Source organism: Hippoglossus hippoglossus, chromosome 16, assembly GCF_009819705.1.
Source record: "Hippoglossus hippoglossus isolate fHipHip1 chromosome 16, fHipHip1.pri, whole genome shotgun sequence".
NCBI lineage: Eukaryota > Metazoa > Chordata > Actinopteri > Pleuronectiformes > Pleuronectidae > Hippoglossus > Hippoglossus hippoglossus.
This window is the reverse complement of record NC_047166.1, coordinates 1,340,691-1,368,461: the sequence shown is the minus strand read 5'-3', so window position 1 is coordinate 1,368,461 and position 27,771 is coordinate 1,340,691. Positions and strand designations below refer to the sequence as shown.

Genomic DNA, 27,771 nt, shown 5'->3' with positions numbered 1-27,771 from the left:
GTTCAGAAAACATGACGTCTGAATAATAAAATGCGTTATCTGACGATGAACCTCCGCGGCACAAACGCTGACACCTGCTGGTCGCTGTTTGTCTCCAGCACCCAAGGAGCTGAAGTACCTGATTGACCCGCCCGTGTACGCTGAGGTCAGGGGCCGGAGGGGGGGTAGCGTCACCTTGCCGTGCATTCTGAGAATCAAACCCAGCCGTTACAGAGTGAAATGGACAAAGCTTGAGCCGGGACACGTGGGGCCAGAGAATATCATCATGATATCGAATGCCCACGCCGTGAAGCCATACGGCCGTCTTGGACCGCGGGCCTCTCTTCGAAAGGCTCACACCATGGACGCCTCGCTGCAGCTTAGCCGTCTTGAGCTGGACGACGGTGGAAGGTATCGCTGTGAGCTCGTCAACGGCATCGAGGACGAGAGTGTTGTCGTAACGTTGGCGATTGAAGGTAACTGGAGCAATGAGAGCAGGGATTCAAGGAGCGTCTGGAGGGAGTTTAATGTGTTGAATTTGTCAAATGGTGTAAAATACGTTTGAAATGTTCCCACCATAGAATCTATGTAAAGATGGACGACGTGGCCGCTTCCCAAAGTGAAGCCAAAGTGTCTCGATCGCCCCCTGGTGGCTCAAAGATGTTTCTGTCACTTTAGATCATTCTTATCACACTGACGTTTGTTCACATATTAGTTGATGATATAAAAATGGGGTGAAAAGTCACGCTTGACAGCTGAGACTGCCTCGCGATTGGTTGAGCATGCGTATCGACGGGACCTCGGCGCCGTGGCTCGATCCCCCGACCGCTACCGCACAGACGCTGGCTCCAAATGAGCATTCGTGTCCATCTTTAAATACAGTCTATCGTTCCCACGCCTACACCGGGGCGAGGATCTCATCAGGGCGGAGGGTTTGTGTTTGGGATTTCCCGTCTTTGATGAAAGACACTACTGACAAGATGGCTCCCATGTCTAGGTGTGGTGTTCCCATATCAGAGCGAGAACGGACGCTACAGATTCACTTTCTATGAAGCCATGGAGGCTTGTGCTGAGCAGGACGGCTCGCTCGCCACATACAACCAGCTCTACAGAGGTACTGCACCAGCCACCACTCATATTGTACTTTGTCTGCATCTCCCATAAGTCAGCATGTCTCCTCCTGCAGCCTGGACGGACGGCCTGGACTGGTGTAAGGCAGGTTGGCTCCACGATGGAACCGTTCGATACCCCATTATCAACCCTCGCCCTGTCTGCGGAGGAGAGCTGCTCTCCGGGATTCGCAGCTACGGACCAAAGGACAAAGATCACGATCGGTTTGATGCCTTCTGCTTCACCTCTCAGACGTCCGGTGAGTTGATGAGTCTTTTCTCATCTCTCGACGTTTCCTTACATTTATGCCCTAAAGTTGTATGATCTTCAGTTTTTAATTCAACAATTTGGTTCCAGAGGTAAAAATCTCTTTTATTTTCTGAACAGAGGTTTTGATTATCAGCCAGAATATTTGAACCGCCCCAAACTACGAGACTGTGAAACGATATTGTGTTCTCCTGTAGAATCCTCAAGGCTGATATGATATCAACTGTGTCTTAAGAAAAACCTGTCAAGGAGAAGCACTACAATACCCACAATCCTCAAGTGCAGTCTGTTGTTCACCACAACCTCGAAATTCATGTTGCCTACGATCGGACCAAAATCTGAAACTCACAATTTCTGCAAACTGGTGTTCCTGTGATGACACAGTGTGTGTGCGCAGCATCAGGCTGACCTTTAGCAGCAGATGTGCGACAGTGGGATGAGAGTAGGTGGACGGAGGACAATAAATTCTGCTGGTGAGACATTTGAAAACAAAGTCATCAGTGGGAAAACACTTGGCTCCGTCCACAGGAGGCAGAAAACTGTGAGACAAGAGTTGGAGGTTATGTTTTCACCCCTCGTTGGTTTGTTGGTTTGTTGGTTTGTTTGTTTGTTTCTAAGCAAGATTAAACAAAAACAACTTCACGGATGTGATATGGGTCAGAGAAGAAGTTAACTTCAATCAAGCTGCTCGTACATATCAGTCCAAGTGCTACAGTTGAATGGGTTCTTTGACCGATGCCACATCCTGAACATGAGACGGTGTTCAGACGATACCAAGCAGCTGGATTGAGATGTTGGTCTTTCCTTGTCCCACAGGCTCTGTCTTCTACGCATCAGGGTCCTTCTCCTTCGAGCAGGCAGGACATGCGTGTCAACATCAGGGGGCTGAGTTGGCGTTGGTCGGCCATCTTTACTCCACCTGGCACTTCCAACACTATGATCAGTGCGACGGCGGATGGCTGAGAGACGGGAGCGTACGCTTCCCCATCAGCAAACCCCGCGAGCGCTGCGGAGGCACCCCCGAGGCTGGGGTGCGCTTCTTTGGATTCCCGGACAAGACGACGCATCTTTACGGAGCCTATTGCTATCGGTAGCCTCGAATAAAATCTAAAGTCTCACTGTCAACGAGCGCAAATTGATTTCACGCTGTTATTTCCAGGAACAGCAGCAGCAAACGGTTTGAATAAAGGCTCGTTCATGCTTCCTTTACCTACAAAAAGAGATACGTCCCTTTCAAACAATGTAACTGTCACTTCCCACATCCGCGTCCGTTAGGTTGGCATAGTTGTTTATCCAATCATCCACTAGAGGGCAGCACAGACAACAACAAGGCGTCGGTGGAGGACATTGTGATCATGTTTCTCTAGAGGACGTCATGTCTTACTTGAACCTCTGTCTACACTGCCCCCCACGATCTCCAGTGGTACTGCTACATTTCGTCTTTGCGTCTGAGACAATTGTTCCACCAATAAGGATGAAAAGAACGCAGAGTACGGACAGAACTATATATATATATATATATAAATAAAACGATATCCGTTCCGTATATGTATCTAACGTTGAGCATGAATGAGCCTTAATTCTCCAGTTTTCCTGCGTCATGTCACGTTATCACAACAGGTTGTTTTCTTCTCACGTGATATCAGGCCACATCACTTCTCCTCGACTAATAACTCATAAATGTCTTTGAATGACACACGAACACCAAAGCAAGAAATCTCAGGTCTGACGCAACAGACAATAACTGAAGTCAGACGTATATGGTTATATTTAAATTTTTTACATTTAAGAAATGTCATTAACCATAAAATGAAGTCATTCTGTTCATCCTTCTTTTCTGTGATTCATTTCAAACAAGGGGTGACGTCATGGTGGACACTTGCTCTGAGTCAAACCCAGGTAAACAACCACGTGTGATTCCATCAGAGGCAATAATCACTGTAGGTCGGTGAAGAGACGTAACGCTCACTGTGGTTTACTCTGGAAAACACCAGCTTCTGTGAATAATTGAAATGAATCATCCTTTTCTTAACCTGTGATAAATATAAACCTGCTTGTTCTCTGCTTGTTTGTCTCTTCGTGACCCGAAGCTGCTTCCTCTGACGTCAAACTGTCAACTAATCACATGTCATTTCATTTATTCAATAAAGTCAACATATCACACTGATTTGCTAATACAAATATTTGTGTAGTTTTTACAAGTTACAGTCAGGTTGTGTTTGTGCAACAAGGTCACCACTGGTTTGTCTGATAGAGCAACAACCTGAGGTGGTTGAAATAACCAGGAGAACAGTTTAAAACACGTCCTGCTCTTCTGACACGATGAAATAAAGAGACTCTGTCCAATCACTAGACAGATAGACAAGATACTTTCACAAGCTGGCAGCCATCTTTGTTTTGACTGGGAACAAAAATCTGTTTTGTGATTCTGCAGAAAAGATCATATTTCTCCCAGTTTAACTTTGACCTTTGATCCTTCAAGTGAACGTTTGTACCAAATATGAAGAAATTCCCTCGAGTCGTTCTAGAGATATCTTGAAATATCTTGAAATATCTTGATCACAACAATGGGACGGACGGACAACCTGAAAACATAACGACTCCGGCCACTAGGTGTCGCCAGCACAGAGGCAGAGTTAAATTGATCAGACATCGTTAGAGTCATGACATCATGTCTTATATTAGAAATACGACAACTTTTATACAGTTAAATCCAACATGTAACAAGAGCAAAACTTTCCACGAGATTATAAAATTACATTTAATTCTCTACTTTCATTGGATTCATTTCTACTATATTACTTGTACATGTAAATAGTTTGTGTTCATTATAGATTTATTCTCATCTGCTTTGTACAACCTATATATTACAGCACTTCTTTTACAAGTAGACAAACAACTAGAAAATGTAATTACCACTACCACACTTTATTCTTGTCATATAAAATACTTTTTACTTGTTAATTTACAACTTTACTCTCGTTTAACTACATTATTCTTAAAATCTCTCGTTGAGGTTTCTTTAAAATGAAAGATTAGTTTAACTTGATGCAGAAACTGGGCTGGAAAGAAAACAGGACGAGGAGAAGATGTCGTATTTAACAGACGAAAGAAAAAGGATGGTTTTACACATTCCACTTCATGTCCCAGAATGGCGGCGCTGCTTTCTCCGTGGCTGTACCCACGACCTCCACGACCTCCACGACCTCCACGACCTCCATGACGCCCACGACCTCCTCGTGCTGGTGAGGCAGGGATGTGACCACGTCTTCTTCCACTGAGCGGGCTGGAGGGACGACAAGTTCACAATCATGTTTTTTGTGGAGCGATGGCTGCTGCCTGTGTGCAGAGCATTGTGACCGTGACATCCGTCTGAACGTTGTCAATTCAAACACTTACGTGGCGTGCAGGTGATCAGAGGCTCCTCCCACTGGCCACTGGGCAGGCACGTGATCACCGGATTCAGCTTCTGAACCAAACCCTCGTCACAGTAGTACCGCACCTTGGTGTTGGTCTCGAAACGCAGATGCTTCTTCCCAAACACCTTCGCGTAGGGAACCTGCGGGGGCTCGCCACAAGAGGCTGTTGGGTGGAGACAAGATGGAGACATGATCATGTGATCAAACACAAGACCTGCTCCAGAGAAGGTGCAGCTCCATCAGGTGAACTCACAGACTCCCTTCTTGCAGGTGTAGGACAGGTGGTAGTTGCACGGCACGTCGCTCCACTGGCCGCCATCGTGCCACACCATCACCGCACAGTCCTCTCCGGACAGGAAGTAGCTGTCGGGCTGGCCTCTGTACCAGTTCTCATAGAGCTGTCACAGAGAGACGATTAAAACAACGTCACATGGAGTCTGTTCTTACTGAGCAGTGATCCACTACGATCAGTAACTGGATACATCGTCCGTCTTCATTCACCGTCGACAGTCGAGACAAACTTCAAACAGAGACACTCACCAGGGGGAAACTGTCCGACCAGCGGAAGTCTCCCTCTATGGTTCTGTCGTTCAGTCCGATCCACTGGTATTCTCTGTATTTGTCTAAATAAACATCAGAAGAAAAACAAGAAAATAAAACAGGGGTCTCTGTAGCAAAGCTATGTACAGTGATGTATATATATATATATATATATATATATATGTACATGTATATATATGTACTGTGTGAGGAGTCCAAACAGTTCATACTGAATCCAAACTGTGATTATTGTTATGTAAACTCAATGTTCTGTTGTTTCAGTTTCTTTTGTTTGTCTTATCTTAAGTGAGTGGGCCGACTGATCTCAGGCCTTCACAGCCGGTTGCATTGAGACGTACTGGAACGAGTTGATGGACAGAAACAACTTGAACTTGAACTCAGTACGAACGAAGCTGTTGTTTGCAGTTTGAGTCTCAGTCGGAACGATCCATGGCAACCGCCCGCACAGGGAAACTCCAGCGCCACCAGAGGAATGTCAGATAAGAATCCTGTCGCCTCGTAGCCAGACGAAACACCAACCGTGACGGGTTCTTGAAAAGTCAGGGGATGATTGAAGACATGAAGAGTCGCTGTTGTGTCTTGTCTGGAGCCATTCGAGCGGCGTCGTCGTAAAAACAATCTCCTCACTTGGGCTGGTCTGGATCAGAGGGGCGGGACGTCCCGTTACCCCTGAGACGTTCGTGTTCTTCCACTTTGAAGTCGGACAAAACATGGACGCTGTGAATAAATGAGCTGTATTTATGTGTTTAGAGAGTTTAAACCACTAAATCTGCAGGATAGTGAAGAGCAAAGAAAAAGGATCAAGTGTGACAGGCAGATCCATCATTTAAAACCTGCACGTAAATCATAAAAACGTCTGAACTGGATAAAAAGGGATGTGTTTGTGCAGTTTACAAGAAGTTCACATCAGCTGATTGTTAAATTAGTTTATATTTTTAGTTTTTCAGAGTCTCGAGGTGTCGTTCTCCTGGACGTTCCAACCCGGGAACTCATTTCTACATTTATTCCCTGATCACAGATTTGTGATCTGCTGCAAGAAGGAAGTGAGAGTCGTGAAGCGTAATGAAGCGTGAAACCCAGTTAATATGAATCATGTCAGTCTGCGTCATGACTGATCCAGGATCTGATTCGATTGATTGACTGAAATTATTGTTTAAAGGTCGGCGCCCAACTACAAATCTTCACTGTCAGAGGAAGTTGGGAAACTTTGTCAAAAAGGTAAAAGTGGTTGATTGTTTGATAATGTTTTATATTATTCTAAAGCTCTACAGTTAATTTATGAAAACGGCACTAAAATTAATCCTCGGCTGTCGTCTTCCCTCTCGTCACGACACTGGATCACCCGCGACCTGTCCAGAGCATCGCCTGTAAACAAAGATGGACGCCGCGTCTCCACTTCCTCCCGCTATCCAGAAACGAAGCCCAAATATCTCAGGTACAAAGGCGGCCATCTTGTGCGTTTGGAGTCAAACTCTGTAATTTACAGAATCTGGATGATTTCGATTTTGCTGCGTTTTTCCTTTTTTGGGGTTTCACACTTTACCGTTTACGTAGTTTTGCTCCTCGGGGGTCATGAGGGAAATCAGGTGTCCGCCGCACATCCGACAGTGCTGCTCCGCCGCCTCCCAGCTCTGCCTCTTGACAAAGTGCTGGTAACAGAAGCCCTGGAACTTCTCCCAGCCCGGCTCACACACCTCCAGGTCTGAGACACAGAGGAGGACAAGAGGAGTCAGTACCAAGGTCTTTTTCAAACGACTGTGCGTCTCCTCTGTCGGTGGATCAGCTCGTTGATACCTGTCTGGCACAGTTCTCCTCCGTAAGCGGGCAGACAAAGACACCTCCTCGATTCACCGTCGACACAAGTGCCTCCATTTAAACAAGGGTTCTCCAGGCAGGAGTCTGCAGGAGAACAGGAGGAGGTTTACTAACAGGATTTTAACACATGCTTTAATTAAATATTATATAAACATATTCAATCGATTGTCTTAAAATGATAGGAGGAAACATCTGGATACAGCCAATAACACATCATTATTTAATCTGTCAGGAACCATCAACGTCTCACATTGAAACCGCACATATTTTACATTACTTATAAAAGTAAATAAACCAGGAACCGAGTTGGGCATTTACATCTTTCTTATAACACATTATTTTCTTTGCTCCCTGCCTCCAGGATCCCAACTTGATTTTCAGACCATCAGTTTCAGCTCACTGGTGTGTGTGTGCACATTTCTGAACAGTGTGTGTTGTAAACTCAACTCTGAAAGAGTGTCTAAGTCCTCACAGTTTCAGAATAGAGATTCGTCATTTGAAAAACTAAAGTGTCAGTGTTTCAGAACTTTTTCCCAAACGTACGTGCACCAGTTCTCAGATGAACATTTAAAGGTTCCACAACAAACTGATAGAGGAGAGAGGAGAGGAATCTGAAACTGTGAAAACACTGTAAAAAGACGAAGGAAGGAAATCCAACACTAAATAATGTTTGCAGGCATTGGATTTCTTTTTCCTCAGCCAATCAAAACATTGTGCGAGGCCTCAAAACGTAGTTTCACTCATTTAAAACCTTTTTTAATCATATTTCAAACACAGAGTTTCATGTTTTTCACTTTCAGGATATGGTATAATATGTATTTAATAACATGAGTCTTGCCCCAAAACAATCAATGTTCCTCAAAAAAATCTAAAACAATTTGGAAATGAAAAGCCTTGAACTCAAAAGAAACACCAGCAGATGGCGCTGTCACATCAGGAGTGAGGCTGGAGGCTGCGCTACAGTTTCTTTGTATGTGACGAGTGAAATCTGGTTATAAAAATATTATTTTATGTTTAATACTTTCACAGTGACTGTGTTTTTTTTTAAAGAGCTTGTAAAAAATAGGATTGATTTCATGTTCACACGTCAAACAATATAAAAGTCAAATGACATGAGTCAGCTAAATTCTATTTCTTTCCCACTTTAGTTTTTGCTTTTATATGTAAAAACTAAAACTAAAATTACAGCTGTATGAGTCTTTTAGTGTAATTCACCTCAATCATTTATATTGATAATAGTGTTTTGCAGATCTATACATACATACATGCTTGTTTTTCTGATCTTTATAAAACTTTAAATTCTTTTTACATTGAACTGTTACTGTCGTTGCCTGTTGTTCATTTCACAGCAATAATCTTCAATCTTCTGTATTTTGCATGATTTAGACAAAATGTTATCAAATGAAAATGTTACTTTTGCATCATCCTGACAAAGTGAATATTTCACCAAACTAAGACCTTTTGTGTTCGGACATGAATATAAATGGTTGTATTTTTGTTAATGTGTGGATATTGAAACGCTTCTTATGAAACACAGAGGAGATTCCAGCTGTGAGCTCAAGTTGAATTGTTCTCTGAGTATTTATTCAGAGTGAGAAGCTAATCTCTCTGTTGTGCTGAGTCAGCACGCGGTAAATCCCTCTCCTGACTGGGCCTTTTCAGAGCTGCTGTCTGCATCCAGCTCGTGGAGCTCAGGCACCTGAAACGGCTGCTGCTCTCACAGCAGGAGCTCCGGCAGCCACGGCTTCCCGCTCCTCCTCGCGGTGAACCTCTGGGTTCGTGGTGGCGGCGGCGGTCACATCATGAGCGTCGGTGCTGAGAGTCGAGTTGTCCTCGTCCTCACCTGGACGCCATGTGAATATTTCAACGGAGGACTCTGCTGTGCTGGTCTCTCCCTCACCTGCCTCCAATCCACCTTCTGCTGAATATACAATGTTCAGTTATTTCCAAAAACACAACTGAACATTTCAGACAAAAGTACGTCACGTTATTGAGTCAATCAATTTATATTTGTAAAGCCCATATTCCCTTAACATGGGGGGGGGGGGCAGGTATGAACTGAAGGAAGGACTCAGTGATCTGGATCCGGATCAGGTCCAGGATTCTTTTTTACTTTCTTTCACATTGTGAGATACGACTTTCTTTGTTTGATTTTTAAGTTTCATTGATTTCTCAGAGAATAATTCATGGATGTTGATAAAAACAAATTTTGAGAGTGATATTTATGTGTGTGATTAAAAATCTAGATGTAGTGAATTTAAATGTGGTTTCATAAGGAGGTTTGAGCTGAGGTTAGGTCACTAGAACCTGTTTAATCATGTAAACTCACCGGTGACGCTGCTGGTGTTGACCTCTGCTGTGACCTCATCGCTGTCCTCAGCGCTGTATTCTCTGTCGGAGCGAGACTCCTGCGGTGTGGAGGAGGAGGAGGAGGAGGAGGAGGAGGAGGAGGAGGAGGAGGAGGAGGAAGAGGAGGCCTCTGGCTCCCAGCCGGGCGTCAGGGTTAGATGAGGGATCCGTGTGACTTTTACATCTGGACGAGCAGGCGCCTCAGTTCCGGCCTCGCCCTCAGTTCCCTCAGAGGCGTGGTCTGTTGTGACGGTCGGGTTTGTCACCAGACGTTCTGGTTTCATCTCCGGGTTGTCTCCCGATGATTCACCTGACCCCTCCGTCTCGTCTCCTCCCCCCCCCACCGGGTCACTGTCTGTGATGCTTTGCAATGTGCTGAGAAACACTTCCTGGCTTTCTTGTACATCCTGCAGTTCAATCTGTTCCTGGATGTCCTCCAGAGGTTCGGCCCCAGAGGAAGCGTTGCTCTCAGGTATGAAGGTGATAACCTCTGGGGAGCTGGATTCCACCGCCGGGGGAGAGAGGGTTCCGGACGTGAACAGAGTGATGGGATCGTTGTTTGGAGCAGGAGCATCAGTGGAGTCGTCTGTGACTGGGATGACTTCCTCTGTTGGGAGTTCAGTCGGATGGACGTGTCCACTCTGCTCAACCGGATCTGCCTCCTCTGAAGAGGATTCCTCGTCAGCGCGGTCGACGGGGATGGACGACTCCATCGTTACAGCTGAGTGCTCTTCAGGAGGATAAGAACCTGTCAGGAAAACAGACCATCGGAATCGATTTAGTCTTTTCTGAAGCATTTTCGTTTGAAAATGGAAAACTGTGAATTCAGACGTTTGATGCACAGAAGCAGCGTGAGGAGCAGAGCTGAAGCTGGAGAGCAGGAGATCTGAGTGCAAGCAATTCATCCTAAAACGCTCATGACTGTTAATTTAGACATTAACGTGTTTTTGTGAAGTTGACACCCACAGCATCACTAGCAACAGGACCTGGAAAATATCCCAGACACTGTAACCAGAACACGATGAAAGTTCTGTGTAACTTACCTGAATCAGTCGTAGGCCCCAGTTCAGAAAGAGTGGAGGTGTCCATGCCAATGGAACTCTGGGTCACTGGGTCTCGTGTCTCCTCCTCCAGAGGAAGACTCTCGTCTCCACGCTGCGTCACAGGTGGTGCAGTGGAGTGAACTTCTGTTTCCTCAGCGTGGAGTGAAGTCGTCACCGCTGATTCCTCCTCATCGTTACCGGGGCTCGTCTCTTCTGGCGGCCCAGAAACTACGTAAGAGGTGCTCGAGTGGACCAGCTCCGTTGCAGAGATATGTTCCAAGTGGACATATGGAGTGTGGTCCTCCTGGGAAATGGGACGCTCCCTCTCCTGGTGCACAACTGTTGAATTGCTGAGCAGCTCCTTTGCGACAGCTCCAGATGTTGCAGTAACACTTTGTGTTTCCAGGGTTTGATTCTCTTGGTTATTCTCTGAAGTACGAGTCTCTGAAGGCTCTCTGCTCACTGACACCGTCCCATCAGCTGTGGGTAAAGTGGAGTCTTCATCAGTGGTTACTATGCCGACAGCACTTGAAGAAGAATGAGAGTCTTCATGATCAGTCTGTGGGTGCTGGTCAGGTGCTGGGTGATAGGACTCTGGGTAGCCGGCCTTCTCGACGAGCTCCCAGGTATCTTCAGTGGAAGCGTGCTGCTGATGCTCAGGCTGGGGAGTGACAGACTGATGAAGGTCTACTCTGAGCAGTGGCTCCTTGTCGTAACACATGGTTTGAGACGGAGCCTCCACAGGGACCTGTTTTACCGGCCTGACCGTGTGGGCACGTTGCAGCTCCTCGTTCACCTCGGCTGTCACATCAAGAGTCACTGGCTCCTGAGCGTGGTTAGCTAAGAAATCAATGTCTTCTGGCTCAGTAGCCAGGAAATCCTGAGTAGATTCGGTATAAGAGCCCGTGTCCCCTGGAAGAAAGAGCACAAACGTTACTTATAATGTCCAAGATTTGACTGGACCTATTCCTAATACTGCTAAACTTGGTTCAGCAAGTAACAAGCACAAATACAGTTGATCAATCGAAATCAATCGAGTATCGTACACGACAGAAGCTGTGGTACAGTTTACCAACTGAAAACGATTAACAGCAACAATGTCTGTGCAACATTTCAAGTACGTATTCATTTGATAAATCAGAGTCAAGTATAGGTAGACTCCGCCCACGTAGGTGATGACGACAGGACGTACGCATGTCAGACTAAATTCTTTAGAGAAAACCAAAACTAACAGATCAAATGAAACTATGGACCAAACACATGAAGCTTGGTTCAGACCCTCAGATGAAAAAACGACCTCCTCATGAGTATGAAAAGTTCACGAAGGTCCAGATATTCACTGAACATCGTGTGGGTGATAAAGACGAATTGAACATCTCCAGACTGGGAACCACTGGTTCATAGAACAGAAGATTTGAGGGAAGGAGGCGACAGCTCGCTCTCTTACTTCTGAAGCAGTAGACATCGTGCCGTGTGTCAGCCTCGGGGAAGCCTGTCTGGTTGCTGTAGCGATAGACGGTTCTGACCCCAGGTTCACCTCCTCCACAGCGCTCTCTAGGGGTGACGATGGGGTAGCGCACGCTGCTGTCTGCCAGCCACCCCGGACTGCAGTGGTTCAGTCCATCATTCCAGGCTGCATATAGCTGAGCTGTAGCGGCGAGCTCCGCCCCCTGACTCAGGCAGTAGGCCTTGGCCTCCCGGAAGGTGAAACGCAGGGGGGCGGAGCCATGGATCACCTCACCTGTACATGAGGATACAGGTGGTAGGTTTTAATGAACTTCAGATTCATGGGTTCCTGGCTTTTGTCTGCAATGGGAATGGATTCAATCTGCATTCACTCCCAGGGGGAAACGGGTTTTACCAGCTCTGATCGGCGGTGATGGAAACGAGACTCACAGGTGAACGGAGGTGAGAGAGCGCCTGATGGTGCGTTCGTGACGTCGACCATGGGAACAAAGTCCTTTTTAGCAGGTTTACCCACATTTAAAACTTTTGGCACATTGTGTATCTGAGTGGTGTCACAACTCATTCATATGAACTGATATATTATCTGAAAATCCCATGACTGGTAGGAGGTGAACAAAGCTACAAATCATAATTCACAGGTTGTAAAATGAATTTGAGTTTTCTTACCCTCAATATTCTCCACATAGCAGTAGGTGTCATACAGCTCATCCGGCTCGACCAGTCCATAGCTCCTCACTCCTGGAAGTCCATCCATGTCCCCGAAGCAGCCCTCTCTGGGCATCTGAATGGGATATCTGCAGGAGGAGATGACAGTGAAACGCCAAGTACCGGTTCCCCTGTGACAGCAGCACCCAAACCGGCTCGTCACTGGTCTGAGGGACTGAAATGTGGAATGAGTGTCTCTCAGCTACTTGATGTGTCCACCATCAGCTCTCCTAAGTGACCGACCCCCAAAGGGATGGACTGGTCCTCCCGGCTCCAACCAAGCTGAGAAGTACCCTCACCCTGGGTAACGCTGCTGAGAGTCATTCATCTTCATACGTGTGCAACATCATCCTGAAGGGATTTTCTTTCTCTCGAGGCTTTTCAGCTCCGTCCTTCCTCTTTGTCCTTCCTCTTTTTCCTTGTGTCCATTTTGCTCAGTCAATGAGTTACTACTTGCAATTCAGTTTTGCTTTGGCATCAGCCCAGAATGAGAAGCTCTCTCTGAGGTGTGGTAGGGACCCAAAGACCAAGGCTGAAATGAGTTTTCTCCCTCGGGTGTCAGGGCTCAGCCGGAGAGACGAGGAGAACATAATAACTTCCTCTGGAGGTCTATCGGGCACGCCCAACTAATGCTGGCTGACGTTTGGTGTGAATGAACTATAAGAGGACACCACGTGGGGGGGGGGGGGGGGGGGGGGGGGTTACATCTGACGTGGGAACACCCAGGATCCCCGGGAGGAGCTGGGGAGGGGGCCACTACACCGGGACTCCTCCTGGTGATGCTCCCTCAGACACATGGACAGCTATATGTCAGTCTAAGAACTTTCCTACATTAATAAGATGGTCTATTGTTAAACATACAAAGAACATCTGTGCATTTCAAAACATATGGAACCCGAAATGCAGGATTTTCTAGATATCACTTGTTTCTGAACCAGTCTCTCTCGGGTCCTCACCTCACTGAGCCGTCCGACAGCCAGCCTGCGTCACACTGCTCGTATCCGCTGTGGTAGGCGGCCAGGAGCTGCTCGGGCGTGGCGATCTCAGCGCCAATCTCCCCACAGGCCTCTTTGGCCAGCTGGAAGGTGAAGGCGTAACGGCTGGAGGCATCGCGATAATGGAACACTACCCCTGAAAAACCCACATCAAGGTCCTGAGTGAGGTGTTGCAGAGCAGAACCGTCCACTACACAGAGACCTACACGTAGAATCCTCTGCATGGTCAAGTGCTCTGGATATGAAGTGTATGTATTTATTTTACAACATGTCAATCATGACTTAATCAATCAAATTGGATGTTTAGAACCCATATTCACGTAAGAACTATATAACACTTATAGATTATTTATCCACTGTGTCTTGTTGTTTGATTTGGTGAAAAAACATTTCTGTCTGGTTCTCACCTTTGACCTTGACATGAGCCACGTCGTCAGCGTCCTCCAGGCCCTGTTGCACCTCGCAGCGGTAGAAGCCCGTGTCATTCTGCCTCAGGCTCTCCAGCCGCAGGGTGAGGTCGGCGGGGGAGAAGGCATAGTTGAGCAGCGAGGCTCGGTCTTTGTAAGCCTCGGTGACTCTCACCCGGTCCCCACGGGCCACCAGGATCTCCGTCTCACGGCCGTGGGTCAGCACACTCCATTTAACCCGGGGGAGAGAGAGCACAGCGTGGCGGCCGTTGGTGGAGGGGGACGGCGGAGGGTGGGCCAGGGACACCAGGCAGGGTAGCGTCAGAGAGCCGCCCAGCACGGCCAACACGGATGGGTTGGTGGGGATGGTCACGTGGAGAAGCTTTGAATCATCTGAAGAGAGGCAAGCTTTAAGGTAACAGCTGCTTTTCAAGAAATATGCACTCACACACATAAACTGTTGTCGTGACGTGGAGGTGAGGGTGCACATGCATACCTGAGTCATGGTGGGGGGTGGAGGACGCCGGCAGGATGAGGACACAGACGGCACACAGCAGCACAGGGAGAAGCACATCCAGCCTGTGGGGGAAAGACAAGAGGAACTGGGTCCTTGAATTGTTTAAAGTGTACTCTCACATCACCGCCGTCACCTTTGACCTTTGAAATCGAACCCGGTCATTCGTAAATCCAAGTCAACGTTGTGCCAAGTTGGAAAATGTTTCAAATGCAAAAATAAATCCTGATGTGTCTGTGAAAGGCTCAACTGATAAGTCAGCAACTCAACGAGCAGCAGATCAACATCAGACAGAAACTATGACTCCCTCACTATAAACTATGAAACTATAACATTGACAAGTGAAAACTCTCCTACACAAGCCAAGTGTGAAGCCAATAAGATGAACGGACCTCGAGATACGTGAGAACCGGACGGACCTGACGGACATTTCAACTGCCACTAAAAAGTAAAAGCCAGTGAGTCCGTATCAGCAGCATCTCTGCTGGGAAACAGGGAAACGGAGGTTAAGGTTTAGCCGAGTCTGCAGGAAATTAACAAGTCTATGTTAAATAGGTGACTGTGTGTGTGTGTGTGTGTGTGTGTGTGTGTGTGTGTGTGTGTGTGTGTGTGTGTGTGTGTGTGTGTGTGTGTGTGTGTGTGTGTGTGTGTGTGTGTGTGTGCAGACAGACAGATGGACTCGGACAGACTGAGCGACTCCTGTGTCCTTGGAGCTTTGTCACTGCTGTGATTCAGACTCCAGGAGCTGCAGAGTGTGATCTGAATTCTGATCCCTACAAACTCCCTGTGGTCGGACTGAAGCCCAACTTCCAACTGCACTAGATTTATCACAGACACTTCTCCTTTAGTCCTCAACCAGAAAATTCAGGGTCAATAGATCAGAATGATAATGTCTTCTCTTTATGGTTAAATACATAACAGTAATAACTAGGGCTACGTTGTAGCACTAACGTGCCCGAGCTCATGCATTTTGAAGCCTGTTGCGGTTAGTGGAGAGAGCGATCAATGACCAAGCGCATGTCTCTGCGTTGCATGCGTTTTGGGGCTCTGATGTAGCGTGAGCAATTTTGTGTCAATTGGACAATGTTACAACAAATCAATTTTCACACTGATCAATAGGTGGCGCTATGACCCTGCACTGATATTAATATATGGAGCTGTTCAGGTCAGGATTGTGATCACAGGTCAGTAGTTCGGGGCCGGTTGGATAATGCAGAGTGGATTTACAAAGTACTTCCTGTTTCATGGTGAATCAGTAGGTGGCGCTATGACACTGAGGAAATATTGACACATAGAGCTGTTCAGCCTTGGACTATAATCATGAGACAGAAGTTTGGTAGTGATAGGACGATGCACACTGGAGTTATGACAACATCGTCTCCTTTGGCGAAGGATGAACCTTCGCTGCAACGCAATGTTTACACGGTTTGAGGAAATGTCACAATTCTGACCATGGTCCAATGACGTGTCTCAGCTCATTTGAGCTGTTTATTGTTAAGCAGCCAGGAGCAGTGCATCAAAGTATAAAACATGTCACTTCCTGTCGCCAGTAGGTGGCGCTGTGACGATGAGTCAATATAGATTAAATTGTCACCACTTTTGAGCATGTTGAAGGCTCAAAAAGCCAAATCATCTGGGTCAGAATAATAAGAAGAAGAAGAGCCAACATTAACTTCAATCTAAATTAAATATGTTGTAAGAATCTAGATATTATTGTTATAAATCATTGTTATTATAGTAATTGTTAGAGACAGACTGTTTCTACAGTTTCCGCATTTGTCCACCAGATGGTAGTGTTGTACTGTTGTTGTACTGATTATGCCTCGGGGGGGGGGGGGGGGGGGGGGACCGGGAGAAACGGCTCCGAACCACGGCCACTAGTCACGCACTACATTCCACGCCATCACGTGCAGCGCTGTCAGTATCACTACGCACAGACCGATCTGTTCAGGTCAAAAACAACAAATCTCCATGTTGTTGAGATGACGTCATTTAACGAACGAACGTGTAACGTCAAAACGTGTAAACGTGTAACGTCAAAAATAGGCGACTTCCTGTTGCGTTGTTCCATAACGCTCCGCACTGTTGTTGTACTGTTCCTAAAAAAAAAAAAAAAATGAAAAAAAACATATATATACAAAAAACCACTAAAGCCAAAATGGTGGGCTTCCTGTTTGGTCTAGCATATCTATCCAAGAGACTTATTTGTTTGTTATGAAAAGACACATGTCCCCATCGATTTTTGTACATGTCGGCCAATCGTGGTGTCGGGGCTGCCCTTTAGGGGGCGCTAGTCAGTTATTTTGCCACGCCCATTGGCAAAATAACTTAATAATTCCTTAAAACCATATGAATATTTTCAGGGGGGGGGGGGTCTGTTGATACACAAATGTAGTTTGAGGGAGGTTGAACCTCGAACACTGAAGTTACAGCAATTTTGTGTGTCACAGCGAGTTGATGAACTTTGACGCCACGCCACTATTATGGCGTTTGACGAAAAGTCACAGTAATCTTATGCCTTCATTAACAATGTCTTGAGACCCGTTTGACACAGTTTGATATGGTTGTCGGCCAATCGTGGTGTCGGGGCTGCCCTTTAGGGGGCGCTAGTCAGTTATTTTGCCACGCATCGAAGTGCAGTTCACCTGGAGGAAGCTTCTTCTTTTGTTAAACTGCCTGTGGAGCAGAGGTGGAGATGCACTTGAATTGTGTAGAAATGTCGATGGAAGTACAGACACACAAACACACACATTATATGACATCACAATGTCACTTTTGAATAATCCACCCAGAGCGTCTGATACAAAGTCAGTGAAGCAAGAGCTGAGGCTCAATACTCCTGACAATCAACTGAACGTCTTAATGTTTCCTCAACTGAAGACAATAAATCAGATGTGCGGAGCCAGGACTGAAGAATGTACGATTATAAAGCAGGCTAGAATAAACATCCTGCTGATTTAGGCGTCTGCCAACCAGAGCAGTTTCAGTTCCCTGAAGGCAAACTTGAGATATCACGTTGAAGAGGACAAACCCACAAACAGAATGTCTCCGGCTGCTGGTCGCTGCCCACGCAAGAGACAGAAACGTTGGTCTGAGAGAGAAGGTGAATGTCAACGTGTCAACATCCCGTCACACATCAAGGAAATGGTCATAAAAAAGATAGAGAGGGAGAGAGAGAAAGGGGGGGGGGAGAGACAGAGAGAGAGAGAGAGAGAGAGAGAGAGAGGATGAATCCCAGGCAACATCACAAGTGCAAAGAGAGGCATCACAAGTGGCTGAATAGTCGATGACTTCACCTTGAGGGGCCAATGGAGAGGTTGTTTGACTCCGTTTGCCAGGAAGGGTCATTTGAGGCTGGAGGGTGGGGGGGTGGGGGTGGGGGGTGAACTACATTCTTAAAGGACTGCACCAGCTTTGTGAGAGTTTGGCCCGTTTGTCACTTCACCCAGTGGCTCGGTGATTCTCACATGCGGCTCAACGAGTCCTCGTTCCTGAATCAGACGAATCGGTTCTCTCTCTCTCTCTCTGTCTCTCTGTCTCTCTCTCTCTCTGTCTCTCTCTCTCTCTGTCTCTCCCTCTCTCTCTGTCTCTCCCTCTCTCTCTCTCTCTCTCTCTCTCTCTCTCGGGTCGGAGCATCGAACTCTTTCCATCGTCTCATGAACGGTCCGGTGGCGCTGGGATTGTTTTCTGGTGCTAACTTGACACTTTTAAAATGGTTCTGGTGCCAGAAGGTCTGTCAACAACAGGAATGGTTTATTTACTGCGAGGGCGAATTTGAAGTTTAAATTTGATATATTTACTGTTAACGGTCTAAAGTAAACTGAACTTAAAAACACACATTTACATAACAAACATCACATGATTGATAAAACCTGAACCAACGACAATAATTTACCAATAAACAACAGTTTTAGTTCTTAACACAGCAAAATGCTCCAAACTCATGAATTGTCTCCATAGTGCCGGGGGGCCGGGGGGCCGGGGCCCGGGGCCGGGGGGCCGGGGGGCCGGGGGGGGGGCCGGGGCCCGGGGCCGGGGGGCCGGGGGGCCGGGGCCACATCGGCTGACGAGCTAATCGGGGGACACACAAGTCCCTCATGTGAAATACATACATACAATTATACCGTTTAGCTTTATATCGTCCGAATCCACCTGCGTCACTGGATAAACCTGACGCACCCACTCACGACAACAAGCCCCAGCATCAGCCCTGCTTTAGCCCCTCCTCCATCACACCAGCCCAGACCCACATCGCGCCACCTCGGACGGCTTGGTCTGCCCATCTCCAGGGGCAACCGCCTCCCCCCCCACAACCACCACCAACCCTTTCCCCTTCCTCCTGCCTCCCCCCCAATAGACACAATCCGACAGGAAGCGAGGAGCAGCCGGGGAGGGCTGGAAGCAAAGGAGAGGAGAATGGAGGAGGCTCCGACTCCCACTCCTCAGCCTGGATGTCTCCGTGTGATACGATCTCCTGAGGGAGGAGGAAACTTTCAAAACATGAAGAATTATGAACAGAGTTTGGTGGATTTGTTACAGCAGCAGCTCTTCAGGTTCAGGAAGCAGAGGATCATGGGTAATATCCAGAGGGAGGACACAGTCAGAGTCAACACATTAATACACAAAGCCCAACAGAATAAATCACCACATACGTCTGCAGGGGGCGCTGTTGCTCAGTAACAGTTACACTATAGTGTTGCTTTAAAGTTCTTTAGCAGCCGTTTCTTATTTGCCGTTATCTGCTACAGCTGAGAAAACTTTTAAACTTACAAAACACGGGCAGAGGTTCAAACATGTGGCCTGGAGACTGTAGCCCTGCAGGTGACTCGTGGAATATTCAGAGATGTGTCCCTTCATTATCAGTATTATTATTTCTGAGGAGAAATCCTCATATTTGACCAGTAGGGCTCAGCTCTTAAAGATAAAAGCCTGAATTTACAAAAGTGGAAAATGTTGTTTTAACGGTCGTCTCCACTCAGAGAACAGATTCTGAGCTGCTGATGAATCGCTTATTCATTACTTTCAAATATAAATTCTAACATTACTATTCATGTCCAACATTACACTCCACTTCCCTTCACTATCAGTTACTGTCTCATGAAACTTACTTGTTTTATTTTTCTGTTGTTATTTCTGTCACTGGTTCTGCATTTACTCTCTTTATTTCTTCAGTTTCACTCATTACACACTTTATATAATATCTTCATGTTCTTCTGGATCTAATTCTCTGTTCTGTGACAGTTGAAGCTGGAACCAGAGTTTAAAAGTAATAAAGTGGAAGAAAAGGTTGATGGTCAGTTTCTCAGCAGAGACGTCACAGCGATATTTCCTCTGAGAACATGGAGCTCGTGTGACTTACTTCATCTTCATCTTCATCAGGCTCAACTCTCCGTTCCCTCAAGTTGTCGCTCCGGAGTCCGGTCAGGTCCGGGTCCGAGTCCTGGTCCGGGTCCGGGTCCTGTGTCGGGGTCCGGTTCCTGTGTCGGGGTCCGGGTCCGGGTCCGGTGTCGGGGTCCTGGTCCGGTTCCTGTGTCGGGGTCCTGGTCCGGGTCCGGGTCCGGTGTCGGGGTCCTGGTCGGGGTTCGGGTCTGGGTCCGGGTCTTGTCCTCAAGGAGCCGCTCTCTGCCGCTGTGGTGAAAACACACTGATCCGAGAGAAGCAGAGACCCGCGACCAGGACGAGAGGAGGTGAAGAGATCCTCTTCCTCCTCCCTCTCCTGATGATGATGATGAATAAGGACGCAGACCTGCACCTCCTCATCCTCCTGACGATGATGATGATGATGATGATGATGAAGGACGCAGACCAGCACCTCCTCATCCTCCTCCTGATGATGATGATGATAGACGCAGACCTGCACCTCTTCATCCTCCTCATGATGATGATGATGAAGGACCCAGACCAGCACCTCCTCATCCTCCTGATGATGATGATGATGATGGACACAGACCAGCACCTCCTCATCCTCCTGTTGATGACGATGAAGGACGCAGACCTGCACCTCTTCATCCTCCTCATGATGATGATGATGATGAAGGACACAGACCAGCACCTCCTCATCCTCCTGATGATGATGAAGGACACAGACCAGCACCTCCTCATGATGATGATGATGATAGACGCAGACCTGCACCTCTTCATCCTCCTCATGATGATGATGAAGGACCCAGACCAGCACCTCCTCATCCTCCTGATGATGATGATGATGAAGGACGCAGACCAGCACCTCCTCATGATGATGATGATGATGGACACAGACCAGCACCTCCTCATCCTCCTCCTGTTGATGATGATGGACGCAGACCAGCATCTTTTTCTCCTCCTCCTGATGATGAAGGACGCAGACCAGCACCCCCTCATCCTCCTGATGATGATGTTGGACGCAGACCAGCACCTTCTCCTCCTCCTCCTGATGATGAAGGACGCAGACCAGCACCTCCTCATCCTCCTCCTGATGATGATAATGATTAAGGACGCAGACCAGCATCTTCTCCTCCTCTTCCTGATGATGATTAAGGACGCAGACCAGCACCTCCTCATCCTCCTAATGATGATGATGAAGGACGCAGACCAGCACCTCCTCATCCTCCTCCTGATGATGATGAAGGACGCAGAGCAGCACCTCCTCATGATGATAATGAAGGACGCAGACCAGCTCCTCTCCTCCTCCTCATGATGATGAAGGACACACTGAGGGGGAGCATTATTTATTTATTACTTTATTTCAGAATCAAATCAGTATAAAAATACATTTATTTTCATTTTCTCACAATCACTTTAAGATTATTTGGACCAACCTAATCTGTCTGCTGAAGATCCGAACCACTGGAAGACGACTACATATGAAACAATAACAATATTTATTCTATATTTGAATGGAAAAAGTCCCGTGTTACGATTGACCCCATAAGAAACTGCAGGTTTCAACATTTAACGTTTTGTCTCAATAAGAATGAAATAGCAAGTTGTAAAAAGTACTGGTCTGTACTGTGTCTGTTGATGAGCAGGTGAGAGAACGGGGGGTTTATCAGAGTCTGTCGTCGAGTCTGTGATGAATTGGAATTTTAAAAATAGCTCATTCAACACTGCCAGTTTCTCATTTTACAAGTGTGTCTCTTTCTTCCGGGGCAGCTTCCACGTACGACAGAATAAGAGCCCGTACACCAACATGCTGATCCTGCTGCCGATCCACACTGTGCTGGTGCATGTCCTGCACGTGTCAGCTTTAAGAGTAATCTGCAAAATGGACAAATTCCTGATGGCTTAGCAGTGGGTAATAAAAAACGAATTATGCACATGTGGCTAATGCCGGGCTATGACTTATATGTGTAGTGGAAAGAGAAATATTCAGTGTCGCTGCCAATGACTTGACCCAGGGGGTAATAAAAATCACTTTCAAGTTTGTCAAGGCCTTATTAATACAGCAGGTGAGCACTTAATCTCCTTTCATTTCAAATGTTGAGAATAATATTCAAATAAAAAATAAAGAATTACTATTGAGAAAAGTCTGAATTAGAAAAAGGATCCATGAGCTAAGAGATGTTTCCCATTCTCTGTCTTTTTAACTTCAGATATGAATTGGAAAATCTTGTTTATAGCTTATTAAGCACAACACAGATGAAATCCAAAGCCTCTTTTGGGTTTTAAACTCAAGCTTTCACTTATGGAGCTAATGACGGGGAAGAAAATCAAATTGTGGCCGTGCACAAGGAGATTAAGGAGGGATTAACAGTTTGGGATAATCTAGACAAGGGAATTGATCAAATCACATGTTGCTTTGCAATAACCAACCTCCAGAGGAGGTGAATGTGACTATGCATCAGTTAAGTCTGTGGAGGTGTGAACAGACACTAGAAGCCACAAACGTTCTTCCTCTCTTTGGGCGACGACCTAAAAACACCTCAAGAATTTCCAGTTTGGGAAGATTTCCCTGTCGCCTCTGCCAGCTACACTGGGGCCGTCGGATGCTTTGGCATCCTCACTGGTGATACTGGGGTTTTCAGCTGCGTGTTTGGTCAACAGACAAAGAACAGACACAGGACTTGTCTTCACTTCAGGGCATCCCTCACTTGTTCCCTCCTAGGAAACGGCTGAACTCCTAACACGGACCAAGTGTCCACAGATCCGCTCCAACCTCAAACTAGCACGTCCCCTAAGTTCTACCAGTTGTAGCCATTGACTGTAAACAAAGATGGACGACAGTGAGGCTCCCCTGGTGTTTGGCTGCATTATCAGTCAAAAACCCCGCCTCCAGCATTACCATCGGCCAATCAAACAACAGACATTGCTCTAGTGTTGAGAATAATTATGGCAAATATCAAAAGGAAGAGTTGATGTACAGGTAGAGAACATGTTCAGCTGTTTAAAGTCGTGACAACACAAAGGTTTTTAGTAAAATCTTGAAGTCTTAGTGTTTGAGGGACCTGTTCTGATGCACTGGTTGTTTCTGGAGAAATTAGCACAGACGTTTTGAGGGATCAAAAAGTATTTTTTAATTCGGGTAAGATGAACATCAACAGTTAACTTTTAAAACAAAAAAGAAAGAAGAGAAACGTTTAAGCAAGGGGATACACAGAATGAACAACTGAACACAGACGGAGGGCACGGTCACACATACACAATCGCAAAGCGAATATCGTGAGACCAAGTTCACCGAAGTTGAACTCCAGGTGACCGTGCTCCGAAGCTGCTTTCAGACATGAGCTCTGGAAATTGTCCAGAAAATAGTTTGTTTGTCCTGTGAAGCAACGTATAAACTCTGCTGTGGAAAGATCAGTGTTGTTGTTTACAGCTCATCCACACCGGCGTCGGCCCTCATCACCAGAAGATCTGGAACCTCCTCGTGTTTCCAAGTTGACGTCTTCGTCTTCTACGTGTACGGCTCCTCTTCTTCATCCTGAGATATTTGTGTTCTTCCAGCTTCACGTCCGTCACGTGTTAGAAACCTCATCAACACGTCCACTCGCTCACTGGGAAGCTTCCACACATTGTCCTGCTGTTTCCTCACATGGACTCACGAGGACATGTTACAGACACGTTTCTAGGAGGCTGCAGGAGAAGATCCAGTAAAAGTCCAGAGACACTGACTCAGACACAGAAGCTCTGCCTAAAAACAGCTCGATACAACAACCCTGGATTAATTCCTCCCTATAAATGAGGTTGACAAAATGAGAAGCACCTTTCAGTACAATAGTCTGACGTGACAAGATGATAACACAAAGCAGAACTAGTTGATTTTGGATAAAGTTAAAACATTTAAAAGCTTCCAGTTGTAATAACTTGACTAACATTAGATCAGATTTCCTCTAAAGTCAAACTCACAGTCCAAGTTGCAGCACAGGTGACGCTCGTGTGTGTGTGTGTGTGTGTGTGTGTGTGTGTGTACAGCAATCACTGTACTTGTTCAATTGAGCTGAACACCTGAACTCATCTGGTGTTGCATAGAAAAGTGGTTTCTCTCCATGTAAACTCTCCCATAATCAGCTGATTGTGTTTCAAGAACTCAGGTAAACAAGGACTCCATCTTTTTGTTTCTTTTTAATCAGCCACTCTGATGAGTTTGTATACGTCAGCCTGTGAAAGGAGCCAAGTGGCTGTAGCACCACTGAGGTCACACCCCCCCCACATACTTTGGGGGGGGGGGGGGGGGGGGGATGTTACCTGTACAATTCATTGCCAAGACCATGATCAGCGACTACATTCATTTAGATTTTGAACCTCCTGCTCGCACCAGAACCTGTGGTGTTGTTGAGCTTATAGAATTATCTACTGTGCATCACCAACACCTTCGTCTGATAGAGCAAGCTTCACAAATCTTTGCTTTTTTTTTTTTTTTAAACATTTAGATAAAAAAACTAAACAAGATATTTAGTCACTTTTTAAAATGTGTGTGTGGAAATGATCAAATAGAAACTACTGCAACAGAAGCTTCCCCCGTGACCTCGGTATCTTAAATCCTGGCTACGGCCCAAAAGAACATCACTGCATGTTCCTCAAAGAATAATGTGCCAGTTCTGTGTCTCTGATTTGAATTAAAAGACAATTAAAAACCATAGAAATCTGCACTAATGATTGACACATGATGGAGCTCCATCAGCAGCAGTTGAGGTCAGACTTGAAAATGTTTTTTTCCATCAGGAGCAAGACCTTGTCCAGGAGAAGCTGAACATCTGCTCTGATTAAAACAGGTTTTTTGGTGTTTGCCATCACAGATGCTGTTTCAATAATGTATGTTTGTTGCTGGGATGGATACATGACTGCCCCCTAGTGGCAGATGCACCATCTTAACACACAGAAACCTGAGAAAGAATCTTTCTGTTGAAACTCAAGGTCTCTGCAAAGTGTGCGACTCGACAGTCGCTCGTGTTCTTCGTCTCCAGTGCTCTGAACGAGCAGCTTCCCTCTTCCTGGTTTCTTCATTCGCTTGTTGACGGGACACTAAAGTGGGTTGATCCTGCGAAGCTGCAGTGAGTTCACATACCTGCTGCACCTCAAAGTTCATTACTAGTTCAACTTCCACGGCGTCTCCGCAGACCTGGCGTTATCTGCCCTGCGGTTTGGAGGCGAACCTCCTCTCCCACTCCTCCTCCACCACTCTGTAAAGCTCCATTGTGGCTTTTGCATCCTCCACAGACGAGTGACCCTTCTTCCCAGTCTGAGGACACAAGAGAGGATGAGGTCAGCAACACTAACTGCTACAGATCAACACAGATTCCCACAATGACAATAATACTAACTTTATTGCAGCTGGCAACTTCAATTTGAGCAATCGAGGTCCTGAGTTAGCTCACGCCACTCTGTACATTTTGCAACAGCGGAACAGTCTAGCAGTTAAAGTGCTGATGCTAACCGCTAAGAGAGGTCGAAAGTAGTGGAAGAGTGATCGGATCTCTCGGCACAGATGTTAACACTGAACAGGACCTCAGAAGAGAGAGGGAAGCGTTGGCCTGGTTTAAGGACAAACACCGTACCTGGATGTCGCGGTTAAAAATGGCCTTGGTGAGTCTCTTCAGTGACGCACACTCGTGCTCAGCGAAGCCCGCCCTCAAGTTGAGCAGTGGGATCCGCGACGTGTCTCTGGTCAAGGCAGCGGGGTGGGAGTAACCGAGCACCTTGAAGTCGTTGTGGATGGCGTGGCCGATCACAACCTTCCCCATCAGCAGCCTCAGTATCTGCCAACAGAGAAGACGCTCACTCACCCGTCAGGCTCCGACAGCTCAGTTCAACTCACAGACTTGTTTTAACTCAAAGATACGAATGAGAATCAACACGGCGGCAAACTCACCCTGAGAGTAAATGTGTTAAAGAGTAAGACTGGTGATTTAAAAGACAACTACTGACTCTCTCTCTCTCTCGCTCTCTCTCGCGTTTTCTCACCTCCTTCCGGGCCTCCGAGTACGGCGTGGCCTTGATGAGATCCCTGTGCCGGATTCCACTCCATCGGGTGCGGTAGTCAGTAACGGGCATGGAGGGGTTGATGAACTTGTCGTAAATGACGTCGCCGTCATAGGACACTATACTGCAGCGTGCGAGCTGGCTGATGTGCCCTTTAGGTCCCGTCCCCACCATCTCACAGTCCATAGCGAGGAACTTCGTGGGGATGGCGGTGGATGTGGCAGCGGGTTTCGGGCTGCTCGATCCCGAGGGGCCGGGGTTGGCGGCTGCTGATTTTAAGCTCACGGGCTCCTTTGGCTTCTCGTGGCCTCCTCGGCTGTTCGCGGTCAGAGTGGAGGCAGGCCGGCGGTGGGTGGAAGCTGGAGGCCAAGAGCTGCAGTGCAACGTGCCGCCCGGCCGAGGTAAACTGGTGCTTTGTGTGGAAGCGGCAGGTGACGGCGGCGCTGAGCCCACGCCGTTGTGGAGCGGGGTCTGGTAATGTCTGGGCCCGCCGGGGGGGTCGTCTCTCCGTTTCCCTTCCACGTATCCCTGTTGCCCCGAGTGCTGCACGTCTTTATAAAACCGTCGGTTTTTCCACTTCCCTGTTCTCTTCTGTGCCGGGTCACCGGACAGGCACACGTTTATCGTAGGGTTCGACATGGCACTTCAACGCAAACCGATCATCTGCTGGTTTGCTCCTCGGCGGGTCTTGGTCCTTCGTGGACTCGTTCACATCGGCTGGAAACGGTTTAAAGGAATCATCCTGCAAAACAAACAGTGGCACAGTGAAGCAGCTGATTCTGGAGATTCTAGCATTTTGTATTTTGCGTGTTTCAAAAAAGTCCAACTATTTTTCAGATATTTGCAGAGTTGCAGAATTTTTTATTTCGGCCAATTAATCAATTCATGGACAAATTGATAATAAACCGTGTGTATACCTGCGATCTGTAGCACAAGTAAATACAAATATTATATTTTAGTATTTGTACGATAAAATATCACAACATAAGATAATTTTTGTATTTGTACAGTCAAATAAACCCATGACGTAAAGTATTTTTTGTATTTGTACGATAAAATACTCCCATGACGTACGATAGTCACGTACGTTCGTTTCGTACGCTAGCTGAGGGACGTTAGCATTAGCTCGCTTCGTGCTAACCGGCGGGTTCTCAGCGGCTGGCTGTGATTCCGTTACCGTGAAACTCGGCGGCGTCATGAACTCGGACACGTTGACTCCCGACAAACCGCCACCGACGAAACGTGTGACACCGACAGCGTGAAGTTAAATCCGGACTCGGACCTGCCGCCGCCGCCGCCGTCCACTCACTTCCGCTACTCTGTCCCGCCACTTCCGGGTTACATGCTGCCTTCGCGGACAGTCCAGACCGTGGGTCAAAAGCAACGCAGCATTCAGGGCCAGAGTTTAATAATATAAATGTATAATCATCCGAAAGTCGTGTTAAACTTAAAGTCATTTAATTTCTTTTTTTAATTCATTCATTTTGAACAAGTCATATACTATCAAAGCAACACACACACACACACACACACACACACACACACACACACACACACACACACACACACACACACACACACACACACACACACACGGTGGCATGTCTTCCTGAAGCCTCTACCTGAGCTCAGGGTTCAGTATCTGGTTCTGAGCTCTTCTGGACAGATGCTCCAGATGTTGTACCTGATCTGCTGGAGCTTCTCCCTCAGTTTGGGGGCCGCAGCCTCTAAAGCTTCTACTACCAC

The 27,771-nt window shown here is 46.8% G+C and overlaps 3 protein-coding genes across 5 annotated transcripts in view; 1 reads left to right on the top strand and 2 right to left on the bottom strand.

The window, feature by feature from the left end:
• hapln2 (hyaluronan and proteoglycan link protein 2) overlaps positions 1-3,515 on the top strand; it is a 5,007-nt gene extending 1,492 nt beyond the window's left edge. The window contains exons 3-7 of one of the 2 annotated variants that reach the window (XM_034610383.1): positions 99-455; positions 977-1,093; positions 1,166-1,348; positions 2,173-2,499; positions 2,531-3,515. In XM_034610383.1, coding sequence (XP_034466274.1) covers positions 99-455; positions 977-1,093; positions 1,166-1,348; positions 2,173-2,450 — 935 coding nt within the window. In that variant the 3' untranslated portion in view covers positions 2,451-2,499; positions 2,531-3,515. Of the gene's footprint in view, positions 1-98; positions 456-976; positions 1,094-1,165; positions 1,349-2,172 lie in introns of both variants that reach the window. The other variant, XM_034610382.1, reaches the window with a different exon arrangement.
• bcan (brevican) lies at positions 3,478-20,346 on the bottom strand. The gene is made up of 16 exons (XM_034610378.1): positions 20,194-20,346; positions 19,991-20,105; positions 14,614-14,696; positions 14,118-14,510; positions 13,672-13,846; positions 12,677-12,804; positions 11,991-12,284; positions 10,544-11,455; positions 9,481-10,248; positions 8,851-9,072; positions 7,131-7,235; positions 6,880-7,038; positions 5,316-5,398; positions 5,029-5,173; positions 4,756-4,938; positions 3,478-4,642 (listed from the first exon to the last, which is right to left on the bottom strand). The coding sequence occupies exons 2-16, from the start codon at positions 20,005-20,007 to the stop codon at positions 4,482-4,484; spliced, it is 3,828 nt and encodes a 1,275-aa protein (XP_034466269.1). The 5' UTR covers positions 20,008-20,105; positions 20,194-20,346; the 3' UTR covers positions 3,478-4,481.
• A 4,033-nt stretch (positions 20,347-24,379) lies between these two features.
• On the bottom strand, positions 24,380-27,422 carry isg20l2 (interferon stimulated exonuclease gene 20-like 2). 2 transcript variants are annotated; one of them, XM_034610386.1, is made up of 4 exons: positions 27,100-27,422; positions 26,008-26,767; positions 25,602-25,802; positions 24,380-25,285 (listed from the first exon to the last, which is right to left on the bottom strand). In XM_034610386.1, the coding sequence occupies exons 2-4, from the start codon at positions 26,662-26,664 to the stop codon at positions 25,172-25,174; spliced, it is 972 nt and encodes a 323-aa protein (XP_034466277.1). In that variant the 5' UTR covers positions 26,665-26,767; positions 27,100-27,422; the 3' UTR covers positions 24,380-25,171. The 2 variants fall into 2 exon arrangements, with proteins under 2 accessions (XP_034466277.1, XP_034466275.1); XM_034610384.1 differs by having other exon boundaries at positions 27,203-27,420.
• Between the last annotated feature and the right edge of the window lie 349 nt (positions 27,423-27,771).